General features: G+C 52.9%; 1 protein-coding gene across 3 annotated transcripts in view; it reads right to left on the reverse strand.

Annotated features, from left to right (window-relative positions):
• Positions 1–847: 847 nt before the first annotated feature.
• MYO18B (myosin XVIIIB) overlaps positions 848–14,301 on the reverse strand; it is a 256,340-nt gene continuing 242,886 nt past the window's right edge. For 2 of the 3 annotated variants that reach the window (XM_040463958.1, XM_040463960.1), the window contains 2 exons: positions 3,568–4,816; positions 848–1,086 (listed from right to left, as the gene is read on the reverse strand). In XM_040463958.1, the coding sequence (XP_040319892.1) occupies positions 3,580–4,816 (1,237 nt within the window). In that variant the 3' untranslated portion in view covers positions 848–1,086; positions 3,568–3,579. Of the gene's footprint in view, positions 1,182–3,567; positions 4,817–14,301 lie in introns of all 3 variants that reach the window. The other variant, XM_040463959.1, reaches the window with a different exon arrangement.

Below are 14,301 nucleotides of genomic sequence, written 5' to 3' on the forward strand. Positions count from 1 at the left end.
TATGATTAAGACTTCAAGGATGTTTGAAGAAGTGGGTGCCCAAACTATAGACATGCCTGGGGGCATGTGGTCTGTGGTACATGTGGATATTTGTGTTTGGATGGTAGGGCTGTATACGCGAGGAGCTGTATGGGGGCCTGTGAGCACATGTTCACGGGGATCTAGAATGTTGATATGGGCGCACATTTGTGGGGATATATTCGTGTCAGTGTGTCACATGCATTCGAAGTGTGTAAGTTCATTAACTTTTTTAGCGGCTCATTCATTCATTCATTCATTCAAAATTTCTTGAATGCTTGGGGCACCTGGGTGGCTCAGTCAGTTGAGCGTCCAACTTCGGCTCAGGTCATGATCTCACGGTTCATGAGCTCAAGCCTTTCATCAGGCCTGCTGCCGTCAGCACAGAGCCCACTTTGGATCTTCTGTCCCCTCCACGTCTCTCTGCTCCTCCCCTGCTCATGCTTGTACTCTCTCTCTCTCTCTCTTAAAAATAAATAAACAGTTAAAAAATTATCTTGAACACTTGCCTCCCCATATATACACAATGTAGACAGTAGACAGACAAGGGGGCTATGATGGGAGGATTGAGGGAGAATGGAGACAGAGCATTTATTTCAGGTTGATGTATCAGGGAAGACTTCCTGGAGGGGGTGACACTTGAGTTTGACTTGGGCAGGTGAGGAGGAGCAAGGCCATTGCCTGGAGTCATGTAGGGGGGAGAGCAGTGTGCACTCGAAAATACGGTTTGGGTTGATTCCATTCCTTGGAAACTTTCTACCAGGATTGCCCCCAGTCGAACCTCCAGAGTCCCCGGGGACAGGATCACAGAACGGAGAGGAAGCACAGATGCCAAGCAGCTATCACTTTATTTTGTACAGACCAAGCAAGCTGGGATCCCCATGCCTGAGGGATATGCCTCCTGCTGGGGTCTTCTTGCCTCTTGAGTGCAGCCAAGCTGGCCGGCTCTGGACTCAGGGCCTCTGGGGAGGTCTGGCTGGTCTCTCTCTCTCTCTGTCTGTCTCTCTCTGTCTCTCTCCAGACAGTTGTGGAGTCAGGACGTCTTCGAGGGCAGTGTATCTCAGGAAGCTGGAAACAAACGCAGGTCAGAGCTGATCGATGGGATACAGGAAGGCTGTTCTGGGGATGGAGGTCCTGAGATCCCATGTCTCCAGGGGACATTCCTGCAGAGACACCACCCAGAGGGATGAAGGAGTGCAGGCAGCAGAAGGGAAACGAATGGAAAGAAACTTGGGACAGAGCCGCTGAAGGGCCAAAATGTCCAAGCGCAGCACAACCTGACCCTTACTGCCTCCGGCAGGCGCTGGGCCCTAGGCTAGGGGTCTCTGGCATTCACACCGGACACGTGGTGTTACTTCGGGTGACTATCAGTAGCCCCATTTCCGAGCTGCGGACACAGGTGCTTGGCAAGGTCACATCACGTGCCCAAGGTCGCGGCCAGCTACAAGGAAGAAGTGAGCGTTGAGGGGCTTGCTTGGGTTCTGAATCCCGCAATACATTTGCTCAGGGGGGACAGGGCTGTATCGTTCAGTTCATGCCTCCAGCGTGGATGTCAGGGTGGAGGATACTTTTTGGGCAAATGCTCCTTTACCACGGTGAGCGCTGCTGGGAGGGGGAAGGACTTGAGTTTAAAAAAAAAAAAAAAATGGCAGAGACAAGATGTTCTGTGATGACTTCGGCTAAGAACTGTTCCCCTCATGGACGTGTGCCCTTTACTTGGCCTTTGAAACTGCTTTCCGTGTCCCCGAGAGCATAATAATGTAAATGAATATCACATCTCTTCCCGGTAATTGAGAGCAGAGAGAAGGCCATGTTAAGTCAAATTAATTTGCTCTGATACAGTCCAAGCCCATCTCCAAGGAAGGGGCAATGGCTTTTTGATGGGCTGAGGGTGCCTCTCGAAGTAGCAGCTCTATGAACGTGGAGGCCAGGTGGCTCGTTTGGGTCCAGGAGGCCTCTGGAAGGAGGGCTGGGGACTGAGGCGAGGCACCGGCGAAGCACCTGCATGTGACCGCTCCATTATACTGGAGCCTTGAGCTGTTTCAAGTTCAGTGACTACGAGATTTATGGAGGCCGCGGGTTATTACTAGGGAGGGGGTTTGCCTGGTGTCTGAATCCAGAGGGAGGTTCTTACACCTTCTCCTCTGATGCCAAGTTTCCCCTAACTGGCTTTGCACTTCAGCCAGGAGCCGTGAGGTGCCCTAAGGCTTGAGACGTGCCCAGGGTCAGGGGCTAGACTGCCGTGGGCAGAGAGCACTGAAATGGGAGTGAAGGTGGCTGGGTTGGAGGCAGACTCACTGGGCGGCGAGACCTAGGGGGGGGTTGGCACGCGCTGGGGTTTTCCCTCATTTGTTCACCAGTGAGGGTCGGGGTCTGGGGGTCCCAACATCCCTTTAGGTTTAGATGGTCCTGATGTCTGCCTCAGCTTGGGGGGTCAGTGGACCTCTTTAATAAAATCCAGCTCCTTCAAGGAGGCTCTGAGCTTATTCACGTGCACGCTTGGAATAGGCACCCGAGGAGACGTATTGCAGATACAAGTGGGGTCTCTGGAGTTACGGGTGCCAGTTCTGCCTGGGTGATTTCGTACAAGGGCCTTAACTTCTTTGATTCTGTTTGCCAACCTGTAAAATGGGAATAAATCATACTAACCGCCTTTTGGGGGTTACTGTGGATACTAAGTGACTTGCTTGATATACACAGCCAATGAATTGTAAGCCATTATGAGCAGTGGACCCCTCTTCTTACCTTTAGTCTGGAGAAGTGGCAGGATTAGCACTGGGGGAGGAGAGGAGGCAGAGGGAAGCCTTGTTTCTCCCACTGCTTCTCTGGGCAACTTTGTACTTGCCCCTCCCCCCAACCTGGGGCCTCAGTTTCTCTCTGGCTACTTAATGCAAGAGTCAGACTCCAGGGGCCCCTGGGTGGCTCAGTCGGTTAAGCGTCTGATTCTTGATTTTGGTTCATGTCATGCTCTCAGGGTCATGAGATCGAGCCCTGCATCGGACTCCGCACTGGGCCCAGAGCCTGCTTGAGGTTCTCTCTCTCCCTCACTCTCTCTCTGCCCCTCCCCTGCGCTCTCGCTTGCATGCTCTCTGTCTCTTTAAAAAAAAAAAAAAAAAAAGAGTTCCACTCCACTATTCTCAAAGCCCCTTCTACGCTGGCCTGACCCTCCCCCACAGATCTGCCGTCGTCAGGTGGACAGAGCGCCATCTCGGCTCGTCCAGCTCCAGGTAGATGGAGCCCTGGAAAGACTACCAGGCAAGGGTGGGGAAACCAGAAGCCCAGAACCTTCTTTAGTGTTGCCCCACGGGACCCCCCGGCTTTCCGATGGGTCCGCATCTTAAAGTGCTAAGGGATCAGTGGCACCTAGCAGACAGCTTTGCAAACGGCACCTCGTTATTTCCGCGAAAACCTCTAAAACCCGTGGCCTCTAGAGAAATCACTCACAGCGTGGAAGGCAGTGACAGCAACAGGTTGGTCTCCAGGCCGCCAGACCCGCATGGGCTATTTGGTTTTCATTCCCCAAGAACAGTCCCCGCCTGCCTCTTTTACCTGCACTGGCTCCTACTTCTGCAGATATTTCTTCATTATGCTCTCAACATCCTCGTCTTTTCTCCCTGCCCCCGGCTCTCTGCTCTCGGGGGATGTTCGCTCGCCACCGTCACCGTCCAGCCGCGGGATTCTTGGTCGGCTCTTGATGCTGTCGGCGCTTTTGAAGGACACGATGGAGCTGGAGGAGGAGGACGAGTCAGAGAGGTGAGCGGGGTCCTCCCTGGACTCCGGACTCTTTTTCAAAATGGTCTGGATCCCTGAGAGGAAGGTCCGGTCGGCCTCCTCTGTCTCAAAGTGGATGCGCGGATGCCGCGGACTGTCCTGACCCTCTTTGGCCGCTCTGGCCAAGGACACAGGAGTCTCAGGCTTCCGGATGGCTGGGAGGAAGTCATCGAAATCCACTTTGGTCTTGCGTTTGTAGTTGAGGCTTGGGACCTTCCAGGTGAACGGATCACTGTCCAGAGGTTCCCCCATGAGGTGGGCGAATTGGCGGTTCTGGAAGACGAGAGGCTCCTTCCCGAGGTCTGGACAGCCCGCCTCGTCCAGTGAGGACTCCAGACAGCGCCTCCGCGGGCGCAGCGTGGGTGACAAGACCAGGTCCCTGGATGTGCTTGGGGAGCTCAGTGTTCTCCCCGAGCTCTGCCCTGATTCAAAGAGGGAATCGCAGGAGCTGAACCTGGTCTTCGGCTTCTTGGGCAGCAGCGTGGTTCCCTCTGTGCTGGGGGAAGAGATGCATTTCAGGCTGGTGGACCGCAGGAGCCCGGCCGACGTCCCGGAGGCACCCTCCTTTTCCAGGGCTGATTGTGCCCCAAACCCCAGCGAGAGGTCTCCCTCGTCACTGCCCGCCCTGGACCTCCGCAGCGTGGATGCCCCGGTGGTCTGGTAAATGGGTAGAGTGGGCCAGTCCTCCAGGCTCAGCGTGGAGCCCTGTCCCTTCTGAGCTCTCTTCCTCCGGAGACCTTCCACGAACTCCGACAGGGCCGCCGAGGGGCTGGGCAGCTTTTCCCTGGACGCTGGGGACGAGTCTGGACTCCGAGAAGCCGGGGAGGAAGACCGTGCTCCCAGTCTCTCCGTGGGCTGCTTCTGCCCGCCACACTCATCACCGTCCCCCAAGTGGTAGTACTTCTGTCGCCGGAGGGAGAGGGGTGAAACAGACTTGTCCCCCGAGGTCTGGCTCCGCATGGTCCGGGCTCTGCTCAGGGCCGACGCCGGCTGGGACCTCTCTGCATCCCCGGTCTCCTTGTTGATCCTGTGCCAAGAAGACAAGCGCGGTCAGTAGAAACCACGCGATTCATACGGTCTGTGTGGTTGGTACGAGGGCCACCATGCACAGGCACTAATATGAGTTTTCTTTGGACGTGCCGTCCCTAACCGCGCTCTCAAATGAACCGAATGACTTCAAGCGTAAACTGAAGCCACGCAAATGATTTCTTGCTGCTTTCTGAGATGTAGTTTCTGCCTCTAATTAAACCCAGCTAACTACGTGTGAGTAGATTAAAATGGCAGCGAGGACAGTGGCTTAGATTTATGAGCCATCCTATCTGACATGATAGGACCCACCACCCCAGGGCCCGCTGTGACATAAGTCGTTTGCTTCTTGGAGACTTCGAGGGGGTCCTGTGGTGGTTGGGGGGGGGTATTTATTTATTGACTTAGGGCCAAGCCCAGAGGAAGGTCCCACCAAGCAGGGCTTTTGAGAATCAATGACCCAAATATGTCTCAGTGGGATGTTCCATGACACCCCTCGATTGTTTTACGGGGTGGAGGTAAGAAAAACACCCCCCCCCCGCCCCCCGCCAGAAGAGAAAGGCTTTCATAAAAGAGACATGAAACTGAGTCTATACGCGAGAGGACAGACGGTTTCTATTCCGGGACTACACCAGGCTTGGCTTTGATGCAGAGGCATTTTCACAACAGGCGGAGCCAAAAACACTCCCCCTCTGAAAAATGGGAACCTCGCAGCGAGACGAAATTATAGACTATAAAATAAAGGGCATCTTTACAGGAGAGAGACCAGAGTCCCCTCAGCCATTCCTGTAATAAATAAAATCTATTTGCCCTCTCCCTAAGAGAAACGACCCCCTTCCCACCCACGGCAAAGTCAACATTTATGAAAAAGCGAAAGGGGTAGGGATGTTGGAGCTTTGGCACAGCAGACAGGGCCGGGGGCTGGGGCCTGAGGGTGGCCACAGGCCACGTATATGCAGGTCTCTAGTCATTATTCTGCTTCTCTATAGACGGCTGCTCCGGTTGTGACAATAGGATCCAGCCCCCTGCACACTGGGGCGGGGGTGGGGAGGGTTGGGATTTGGGTACAAGACGCTGAAGAGGGTTTCTTGCTCACTGCTGTGTGGTATCACCATTTCCGCTCCCAATCACAACAGGATGGTTTAGAAGGAAATGAGCTGACCACAATGTCCCAAAGGGCTCTTGGATCTGGGAGGGAAGCGAAACCGAAGGTCCCCCCGAGGAGATACCCAGAGGGCGGAGGAGGGTACAGACAGGGCAAGGGGATCAAGATCTTTTCTAGGGAATTATATTCTGCCTTCCTGAGCTCCTGAGGCCAAAGCTTTAACCATCCTATCTGTCTCTCTCTCTTGGGGTTGGCAAGAGCCTCCCGAGACCGCAGGTCTGTGGTTGGTCTCCATGGCAATGATTCCATGAGCGATGGGCACAGGGCTGGCTGTGTTCATCTCCTTATTCCCTTGGTCAGCTGGGTGGAGGGTCAAGGTCATAGTTGGGGGGTGTGGTGGGGAGGCCACGGGGTTGAGGTGGTGTGGGTAAGCTATCTCCATCACCAACTCTCCCCCAACCCTCAGTCCTTCTCTTGCGGGATCAGGCTCCCTACTCCCTTCCCAGCCTCCTGCCTTGAGTCCCCCTCTTGTGGTCCAGCCACACCAGTCTCCTGGTGCCAAGCCCTTCCCAGCATCCGGTCTGAAAGGGAGGCACCCCGTCATGATATGACACGTGGGGAAGTCACAGGAAGGAACACAGAGCTGGCCCTGGCTCCTCAAATAAGGGCGGCAAGATGCACAATTAATAACCAGGAACTAGAGACTGTGCACCATTAACAAGTAACGGTTAATGGTGATCACGATTTCTCCCAGAATCTCTGAGTCTCAAGCCTAACCCACCGCTAGACTCAATGAAAGCCTCAGTTCAAGCTCCAGGAGGGATGAGCGGAGGAATGAATGAACAGGTGACCTTGTGGCTCATGGTGCCCGAGAAAGCTTGGGCCCCCGCCCCCCCCCCCCTCCAATCCCACTGTGCTAAGACAGAAGCCACACAATTTCCCTGGAGCGGCTGCCTCCTTTCCCATTTCTTGGCTGTCACCTTCCATCTGTGTCACCGCTGGACACGGGCTGGAGGGCCCCTGTTGTGGGGACCTGAAGGTGTGTTGTCAGTATCATCAGGGTGGAGTCCCCTCCCTGAGCAAGCCGCAGGATGGCATTCTCGGTTTTCTTTATCTTTGCTTTTTTAAAACAAACAGCTCTGGGAGCTGCCAGGGGCAGTGGGCTGCCGCGAGAGCCCGACAAAAGTCATTTCCGTCCTGCCTTGGCCCTGAAGGGAGGTGGGCGTGATGAATGTGTCTGGGGAGCTCAGCCTCAACCGTCGTCTGCCACGTGGGGATGGCAGCGTCGGGAGCACCTGCTGCTGAGTCTCCCGGGATGTTGCTATCCTGCTCATCCCAGCTCCCACCCGGAGTGCTGTCTGTGGATGCCGGGACAGGGCATGGGGGCAGGGAGGGGACAGAGGAGGAAGGAGGCAGGAGAAAGGGGGAGGAGGAGGGAGAAGAGGAGGAGGCACGGGAGGAGGGGGGAGGGAGAGGAAGGAGGGAAAGGCAGACGGAGAGGAGGCGGGGAAGCCCCACTGCCCCCAGCCCTGCTGTCTGGAGCGCACAGGCTGTCACCCCTGCACACTCTGACTTGGCACTGAGCCCAGCACAGAGCAGCTGCTCAGTAAATGTTGTTGAACTGAATCAAGTCTACCTTGGAAACAGAGTCTACGAGGAAGAGGTCCTAGAAGAACGGGAGACGGGGGAGGAGGGGCAGAGGGAAGCAGGAAGAAGAAGAAGGCGATGAGCTAGCACCTGCGGTGAGGAGAGATGGGGGTCCGGAGAGGAGGGGGAAAGGGCCCGGCTGATGGAGAGGGGAAGGAAGAGGGTGTCTGAGGGCAAAGACAGGGGAGGGGGGACGTGGGAGGGGCGCAGGCTGGCAGTGGAAGATCTGCCCTTTTCTTCTTTAACCAAGTGGGATGGGCTGGGGGCATGGCAAGCCGTCAGCGGCTTAGGGCTGGGGGTCTGGAGGCCCCAGGCTGTGAGAGCTGGTGCCCGGGACACAGGGTACAGGCTCACTGGGCCCAAGTCCCGGGGACCCCAGCTCCACCAGACTGGCCAGATCGGACCGCCTTCCCCAAGACCCACCAGGTGCAGTGCCTTCCATAAGAGGTGCAAACCAACACGTCCCAGCGCAGTGGCTCAGGCCCCAGCCGGGCGGTCCCTGGGCTCGGCCCCAAGGGCCTGGTGTTCTGGGGGTGGGGTGGGCTGGGTTCCGCCTTCTTGGAGTTGCCTGGTGCGTTCAGAGCCTCAGCTGGTAGGCTTGAAACAGGAACACAAGCCAAGCTGTGCAGGCTCCTGGGGCGCTGAATGGATGAGGAGGAGGAGGAGGAAGAGGGGGATGTAGGCAGGTGACATGGGGAAGGGAGGGGAGGGACAGCAGGAGAGAAAGAAGTGGTGGCTGGGTCTACCGTTCAGAAATCCACCCACATCTCTGCGACGCCGGCCTCTAGTTCCCATCTGCATTACCAAAGTACAAAGTCCCTTGCATCCACTCCTTTCCGGTGGAGACTGCAGAATTGAACATGAATGCAGACGCCCTCGCGCAGGCTTCAGGGGGAAGGTCCCCGTTCTGCCTTTTGAGGCAGAACGATCCTCTCCATGTCTGACCCGGCTTGGGGCGTTAGGAACCAGCCTGCTGTCATCATCCAGGGGCGCGGGAAGACTCATTTTTTGCCCGTAGAGGACAGCTGGGCACAGATGAAACCCTCTTCCATCAGCATCACATGATGGATGGGTGGCAGATAATCAAGACGTCGCTGTGCCTGCCTCCCACAACCTTGGCCAGGGCGAGGGATAACGGATGGGATGCTCTGCGAGTGGCTGGGACACAGGTGTGGACAAATGCTAGGCGGGGATACGGTGCTTCTCTAAGGAGAGACTCCAGGAGCATCTTGGGAACTTCTGCTGTCTAGCCTTTAGTCTATCCAAAAAAGACTAGATTTCAAGCATCCCTGCCGTCAGGAGCCAGCGGGCCTCCCTGCGCATCTAGCCACGACAGTGCTGGGTGGGTCCCCTAACTGGGTAGTCAAGCATCACTGGCACAGCTACCTCTGGTTGGGCACCCCCTGTGTGCCAGGCCCTGTGCTGGGTGCCATGCACACAAGGGAGACCAAGCTGATGGATGGGCCACCTGCCCTCATGGAGCTGACAGTCACGTTCCTTCACAGTCTTTACCTGTAACATAGGTATTTACCTGGACATAGGAATCATGACCTCCAAGCATGGCAAGGTGGGGTGACCTCCACAAGCATACAGAGGTTACAGTGACAGAGGTGGGGTTGCAATCCCAGGATAGCTGACCCCACTGCCCGCAGCACTGTCCTCTTCAACTTCCTCTGAGCCCTGCAATGTCCACATAGCATTTGTCACCGGCAGCTTACTCTGCTTCTGCCACTCACCAGCCACATGGCTTTGGGGACAGTCCCCTAACTGAGCCTCAGTGTCCCCAGCTGTGAAACGGGGGACACCAGGTCAACTTTGCAACGTTGTGGAGACAAGAGCACCGAACAGCCGCTCCACAAACACGTGCCGAATGAATGAATGAAGTGTCAATGCCGCGGCACCTAGTAGGTACTCAACGAGTGTGAGCTGATGAATGCGTGAAGCGGCAATGACTGGCGCGTCGCAGTCATTTATTAAGTGAACCAAGGAAGAAGAAAATATCCATGAAAGTGCTCTAAGTACTGGTGGCTTAACCTCATGAAGGTCTATTGGGGAGATCAGGATACAGAAGATCCAGAAGTACTGGAATTTCTACTTTCTAACCTCCAAGGCTAAGAAAATGGGCTTCAGAGGAAGACAGACACGTCCAGGTTCAAATCCTGGCTGTCTTCTGTCCCAGCCAGGTTTCTTGTAGAACCGGAGATGACTCAACTGTAGGACTGGGAACCACAGCGCCCTATCTCACCGGGATCTGTGCGGAATCAGAGAGGACATAGGCCATAGGGATAGTCAGTTCCCAGAAGTGTTGCCCGGGGCCACCTCCACCTGCCCCCAGCACTCCATGAAGGCAAAGGGCGGTGCCCTTCAACGTGCACGTATTACTTATTCATTTCAAAACGTTGCTACTAATAAATGTATGTTTAGAAATCTTGGGGCGCCTGGGTGGCTCAGTCGGTTAAGTGTATGACTTCGGCTCAGGTCATGATCTCATGGTTCGTGAGTTCGAGCCCTGCGTCGGGCTCTGCGCTGACAGCTCAGAGCCCGGAGCCTACTTGGGATTCTGTCTCCCTCTCTCTCTGCCCCTCCCTTCCTTGCACCCCGTCTCTCTCTCTTTCTCTCAAAAATAAATAAAAAATTTTTTAAAATTAAAAAAAAATTCTTAATGCTTGTTCATTTTCCTTTAATGGTCCTTTCCATCAGGGTTAGAGAAGGCCCCAGACTGAGGGCAGATGTTCAAGAACAAGCACTTGCTCTATATGATCCTGTTCTGAGTAGAAAAGGACAAGGATATTGAAGTGGTCTGTTGGGCCACATTATTATGAGCCAGCTGCTGAGACCCGTGTCTCCAGCGCGAACCACGCCTCTTCCCAAGCCAGGATGTCCGTGAACGTGGCTCCGCTGTTTCACCACATGAATAGATGCTTCATGGATGTCAGGCGAAGAATGAAAAATGCACCTGTATGTGCCCGCAATTTGAACGCGTGATCTCGTCGGGATCAGAATTTTCGCCCCATCTTGCAGATAAGGAACCTGAGTCTCGCTGATGAGAAGCCATTCGCCCAAGGTCGCGCGGCAAAGTGGCTGGGCCTGATTGTGAACCCCGGTTGGCCAGATCTGAAACTCATCCCTTTTTTCCTTCTGTGACCTCACATGCCCTCCAGGCAGAAAGCCGAGTGGAAAACTCAACCGGTAGAGCCCACAGCTGCATGTATATATTTCTCCAATTCCACTGGCACAAAATGAACCCAAAAAGTGAGGCCCGAGACAAGGAGAGACCTGGGATTCACCGGCATCAGACGCAATCACGCGGCAAAAGTAATTCCTGGGTCTGAGTCTGGGTAGAGCCGGGACCAACAGGAGCCACAGGAAACTCAAGGCAGACTTAATGACACCATGAATCATCCCCCAAGATATGCTGTCGCCCCCGTTCTTCATCCACACCCTGAAATTAAAGAGGAAATTAAAAATGTATAGATGTTCTAATGCTGGCGAGGCCTGGGACGGGAAACCAGATGTCTTTTTTAGATGACCTGTAGGTTTTGTGACCACGTCCAGCACGACGACGGATAACCCGTAATAAAAGCTGACGCGGTGCCCACCAACTGTGCGTGATGGGACAGGAACGTGAGACATTTATTAAGCCCCTACAGTGTGCCGCTGAATTCTGCATAGCAATGGCTGCTGTATCTTGTGTTTTTAGGCTTCACGGGTGTTACTTGATTTCATCTTCACGACGGCCCTCTGTTGTAATCCACTGCCGTCACCTTCCTGTGTCACAAAGGAAGGATGAGTAATTTGTCACGTAATAAATCAGAGAACACGGAGGCAAGCCAACTCCGGGACCCATGCCTCCTAACTGCCCTGCTATCCTTTATCGTCCTATTGTACAGACAAGGAAACCGAGGCTCAGAGAGGCGCATGGGCTTGCTGAGGAAATAGCAGGTTCTCGTCTCTGTCTGACTGTATACAATGCTAGGCGGAGCTCATGGCAGCTGATGGCGTGCTGTCTTCCCCTCCTGCAGAGCACACGGCAGAGCGAAGGCTGGATAAGCCCATGAGAAGGGCCAGCAGGGCAAAAGTTCCAGGTAAATTGAGCCTCGGACTAAGAGCAGCGAGAGGTTGGCAAAGGAGAGAGGTGCTGGAGCCTGCATGCGTGGCCTTTCTGGAGGATGTGGGTGGGGTTGAGTGAGGCTTCTGGAAGCGGGGTAGGGTTTGGGTGGTGATGGTAAGAAAGACACGCCATGCAGCAGGAGGAGATTCCTGTCCCCCCACCCCCCAACTGCCACTTGTGAGCTTATTCAATCTGCAAAACCCTTGACACGTGAGGGCTCCTCATCTAAATCTCAAGGCAAGGAAACCAACCAAGGCTTAGAAAGGCCATCCATCTGCAAGGCTCAAAGCAAGGAGGGAGCCATGGGAGGGGAGAACCAAAGAGGCGTGTTCAGCTGCAGTGAGCTTCGTTCTTCCTGGCCTGATGGTACCATGACTCAAGTCAGATTAAAGACTCTGTTAATATCTTATATTTCTTATAATATAATGGATGCTAGGAGGCCAAGATAACTCTCAAGGCTTCCTTGCTGTTGCCTCCGATCTTAAGTGGGTGCTGAGTCCTTGAGGCTTTGCCAAAACCAATCCAGCGACCCACCCTCAGCAGATACCTGTCTGCATACCTTCGGGGCATCTGCAGATTTTGCCTTGGCCTCACCCATACATTCTAGTGGTTACTACGTACAACGACTACAATTAACAGTTTTTGAACACAGTTGCCCATCAGAATCATCCCTGGAACTCTATACAAAAAAAAAAAAAAAAAAAAAGAAAAAGAAAATTATTTCAGCACAATGGGGGAGTAGTGAGGGGACCATTCCAGGTTCAAAGGGGATAAAGGCTAAAAACCAAGATGTGAATAAGAGGGGAAACTGTGTGTGGGCAGAGGAGATATTTGGGTACTCTCTGTACCTCCTGCTTAATTTTTCTATATCCTTCTGAAACTTCCCCCTCAAATAAATTCTACCAATTTTTTTTTGTTTTAAAGAGAGATTAGGGGCGCCTGGGTGGCTCCGTTCGTTGAACATCCAACTTCAGCTCAGGTCATGATCTCACAGTTCGTGGGTTCGAACCCTGCGTTGGGCTGTGTGCCGACAGCTTAGAGCCTGGAGCCTGCTTCGGATTCTGTGTCTCCCTCTCTCTCTGTCCCTCCCCCACTCATGCCCTGTCTCTCTCTGTCTCTCAAAACCGAGTAAATGTTAAAAAAATTAAAAAAAAAATAGAGAGATTAAAGAAACAAAACCACCAAATACAATGAACAGCGATACAGACAATGTTAGGATATTGGGGGTAATATGGATGTTTGGATCTTGGATGACCTTATGGATTTGTTAATTTTCCTAGGTACAAGAGTGCTGTAATAGTTGGGAAATGTCCTTCCTCTGAGGAGGAAGATGGGAAACTATTTTAAGAAGAACCATCCTGATGTTTTCAACTTACTTGCACATTGTTCAGCATCAAAACAAAATATGTTTAGATACAGACAGAGGTAGCAAAGGAGGTGAAGGCAGAAATGAAGTTGATATACAAAACTCCGGTCATTGTCCAATTAAGGCTACTAGAGTGGATGGTGCCTAGGTACTTCTGCAGTAGAAAAGTATTAAGAAGACGAAAGAAGGTGATTTGGAAGAACCGTTGCTCTATATTACCAAAAAAACAAAAATAAAACAAAACAAAAAAACCCAGCAAACATTTTTACTTATCCTTCAATGTTGAGCCCAAGGTTAGCCTTCCCCCACCTCCCAGGCTGGGAGAGGTGCCTCTTTGGGCTCTCATAGCCCCTGTGCGCCCTGCCCCCATCACTCCGTACTGCAATTGCTTGTTGACTTACTTGTGACTCCCAACAAGACTGCTATGAACTAGATCGAATTTTTCTTCTCTGAATCCTGGGTATCTCAAGAGCGTCTGAAGGGAAGTTCACAGAATGGAAAGAATGAAGAAACGGAGGAGCAGAGGGGAAAAGGGGAATGTGGAAACATAGATAGAATGAACAAAAGGGCTCCTCTCGTTGATGAATTCAGACCCCGGCAGTGCCGCTTCTCAGCCAGCCAATCCCACTGCTCTGAGCTTAAGGAGAGCAGATTCAAAGCCAATATCTGGTACACAGGCTGGAGGGCATGCTTCAGGTCTAATCCCAAACCAAAAGCCTGGTTTCACTGCTACGGAGTTTCGTCAACTTCTGGAATATCAGAATAGAAAGAGTTTGAGCACCTCATCCTACACCTGGAACACCAGAGAAGGGAAGAGAACATCTCAGCTCATAGTCTGACGGGACAGTGGAAGTTCTGGGTCTATACTTCTTGATCTTCTGATACAATTTCCACAGTGTTTTGAAAGGACAAACTGGATATGTAAAGGCATTAAAATCTCTAATTGGATTGGAGATTCAACTTGGGTCCAACACACTTTAATACATGTTCAGTGCCTTCCTTCACTTTTCGTAGACATTGCCGCAGCGAAACATGGTGCCAAGGCAATGACCACAAAAAAAAAAAAAAAAAAATCTTAGACGTATTCATAAAAGTACCCAGTTCCTCATGAAAACACAGTTTTAAGTGAGTGGAAATTATTCAACCAGCCAGCCAGCCAGCCCTCCTTACATCCATCCAGTAATACATCCTTTACTGAATCCATGATCCCTCACAATACAGAATCTTAAAGTCTAAAAGGGAAAGTCGATTCACCGT

This window comes from Herpailurus yagouaroundi, unplaced genomic scaffold, assembly GCF_014898765.1.
Source record: "Herpailurus yagouaroundi ecotype Mexico unplaced genomic scaffold, PumYag 428, whole genome shotgun sequence".
Taxonomy (NCBI): domain Eukaryota; kingdom Metazoa; phylum Chordata; class Mammalia; order Carnivora; family Felidae; genus Herpailurus; species Herpailurus yagouaroundi.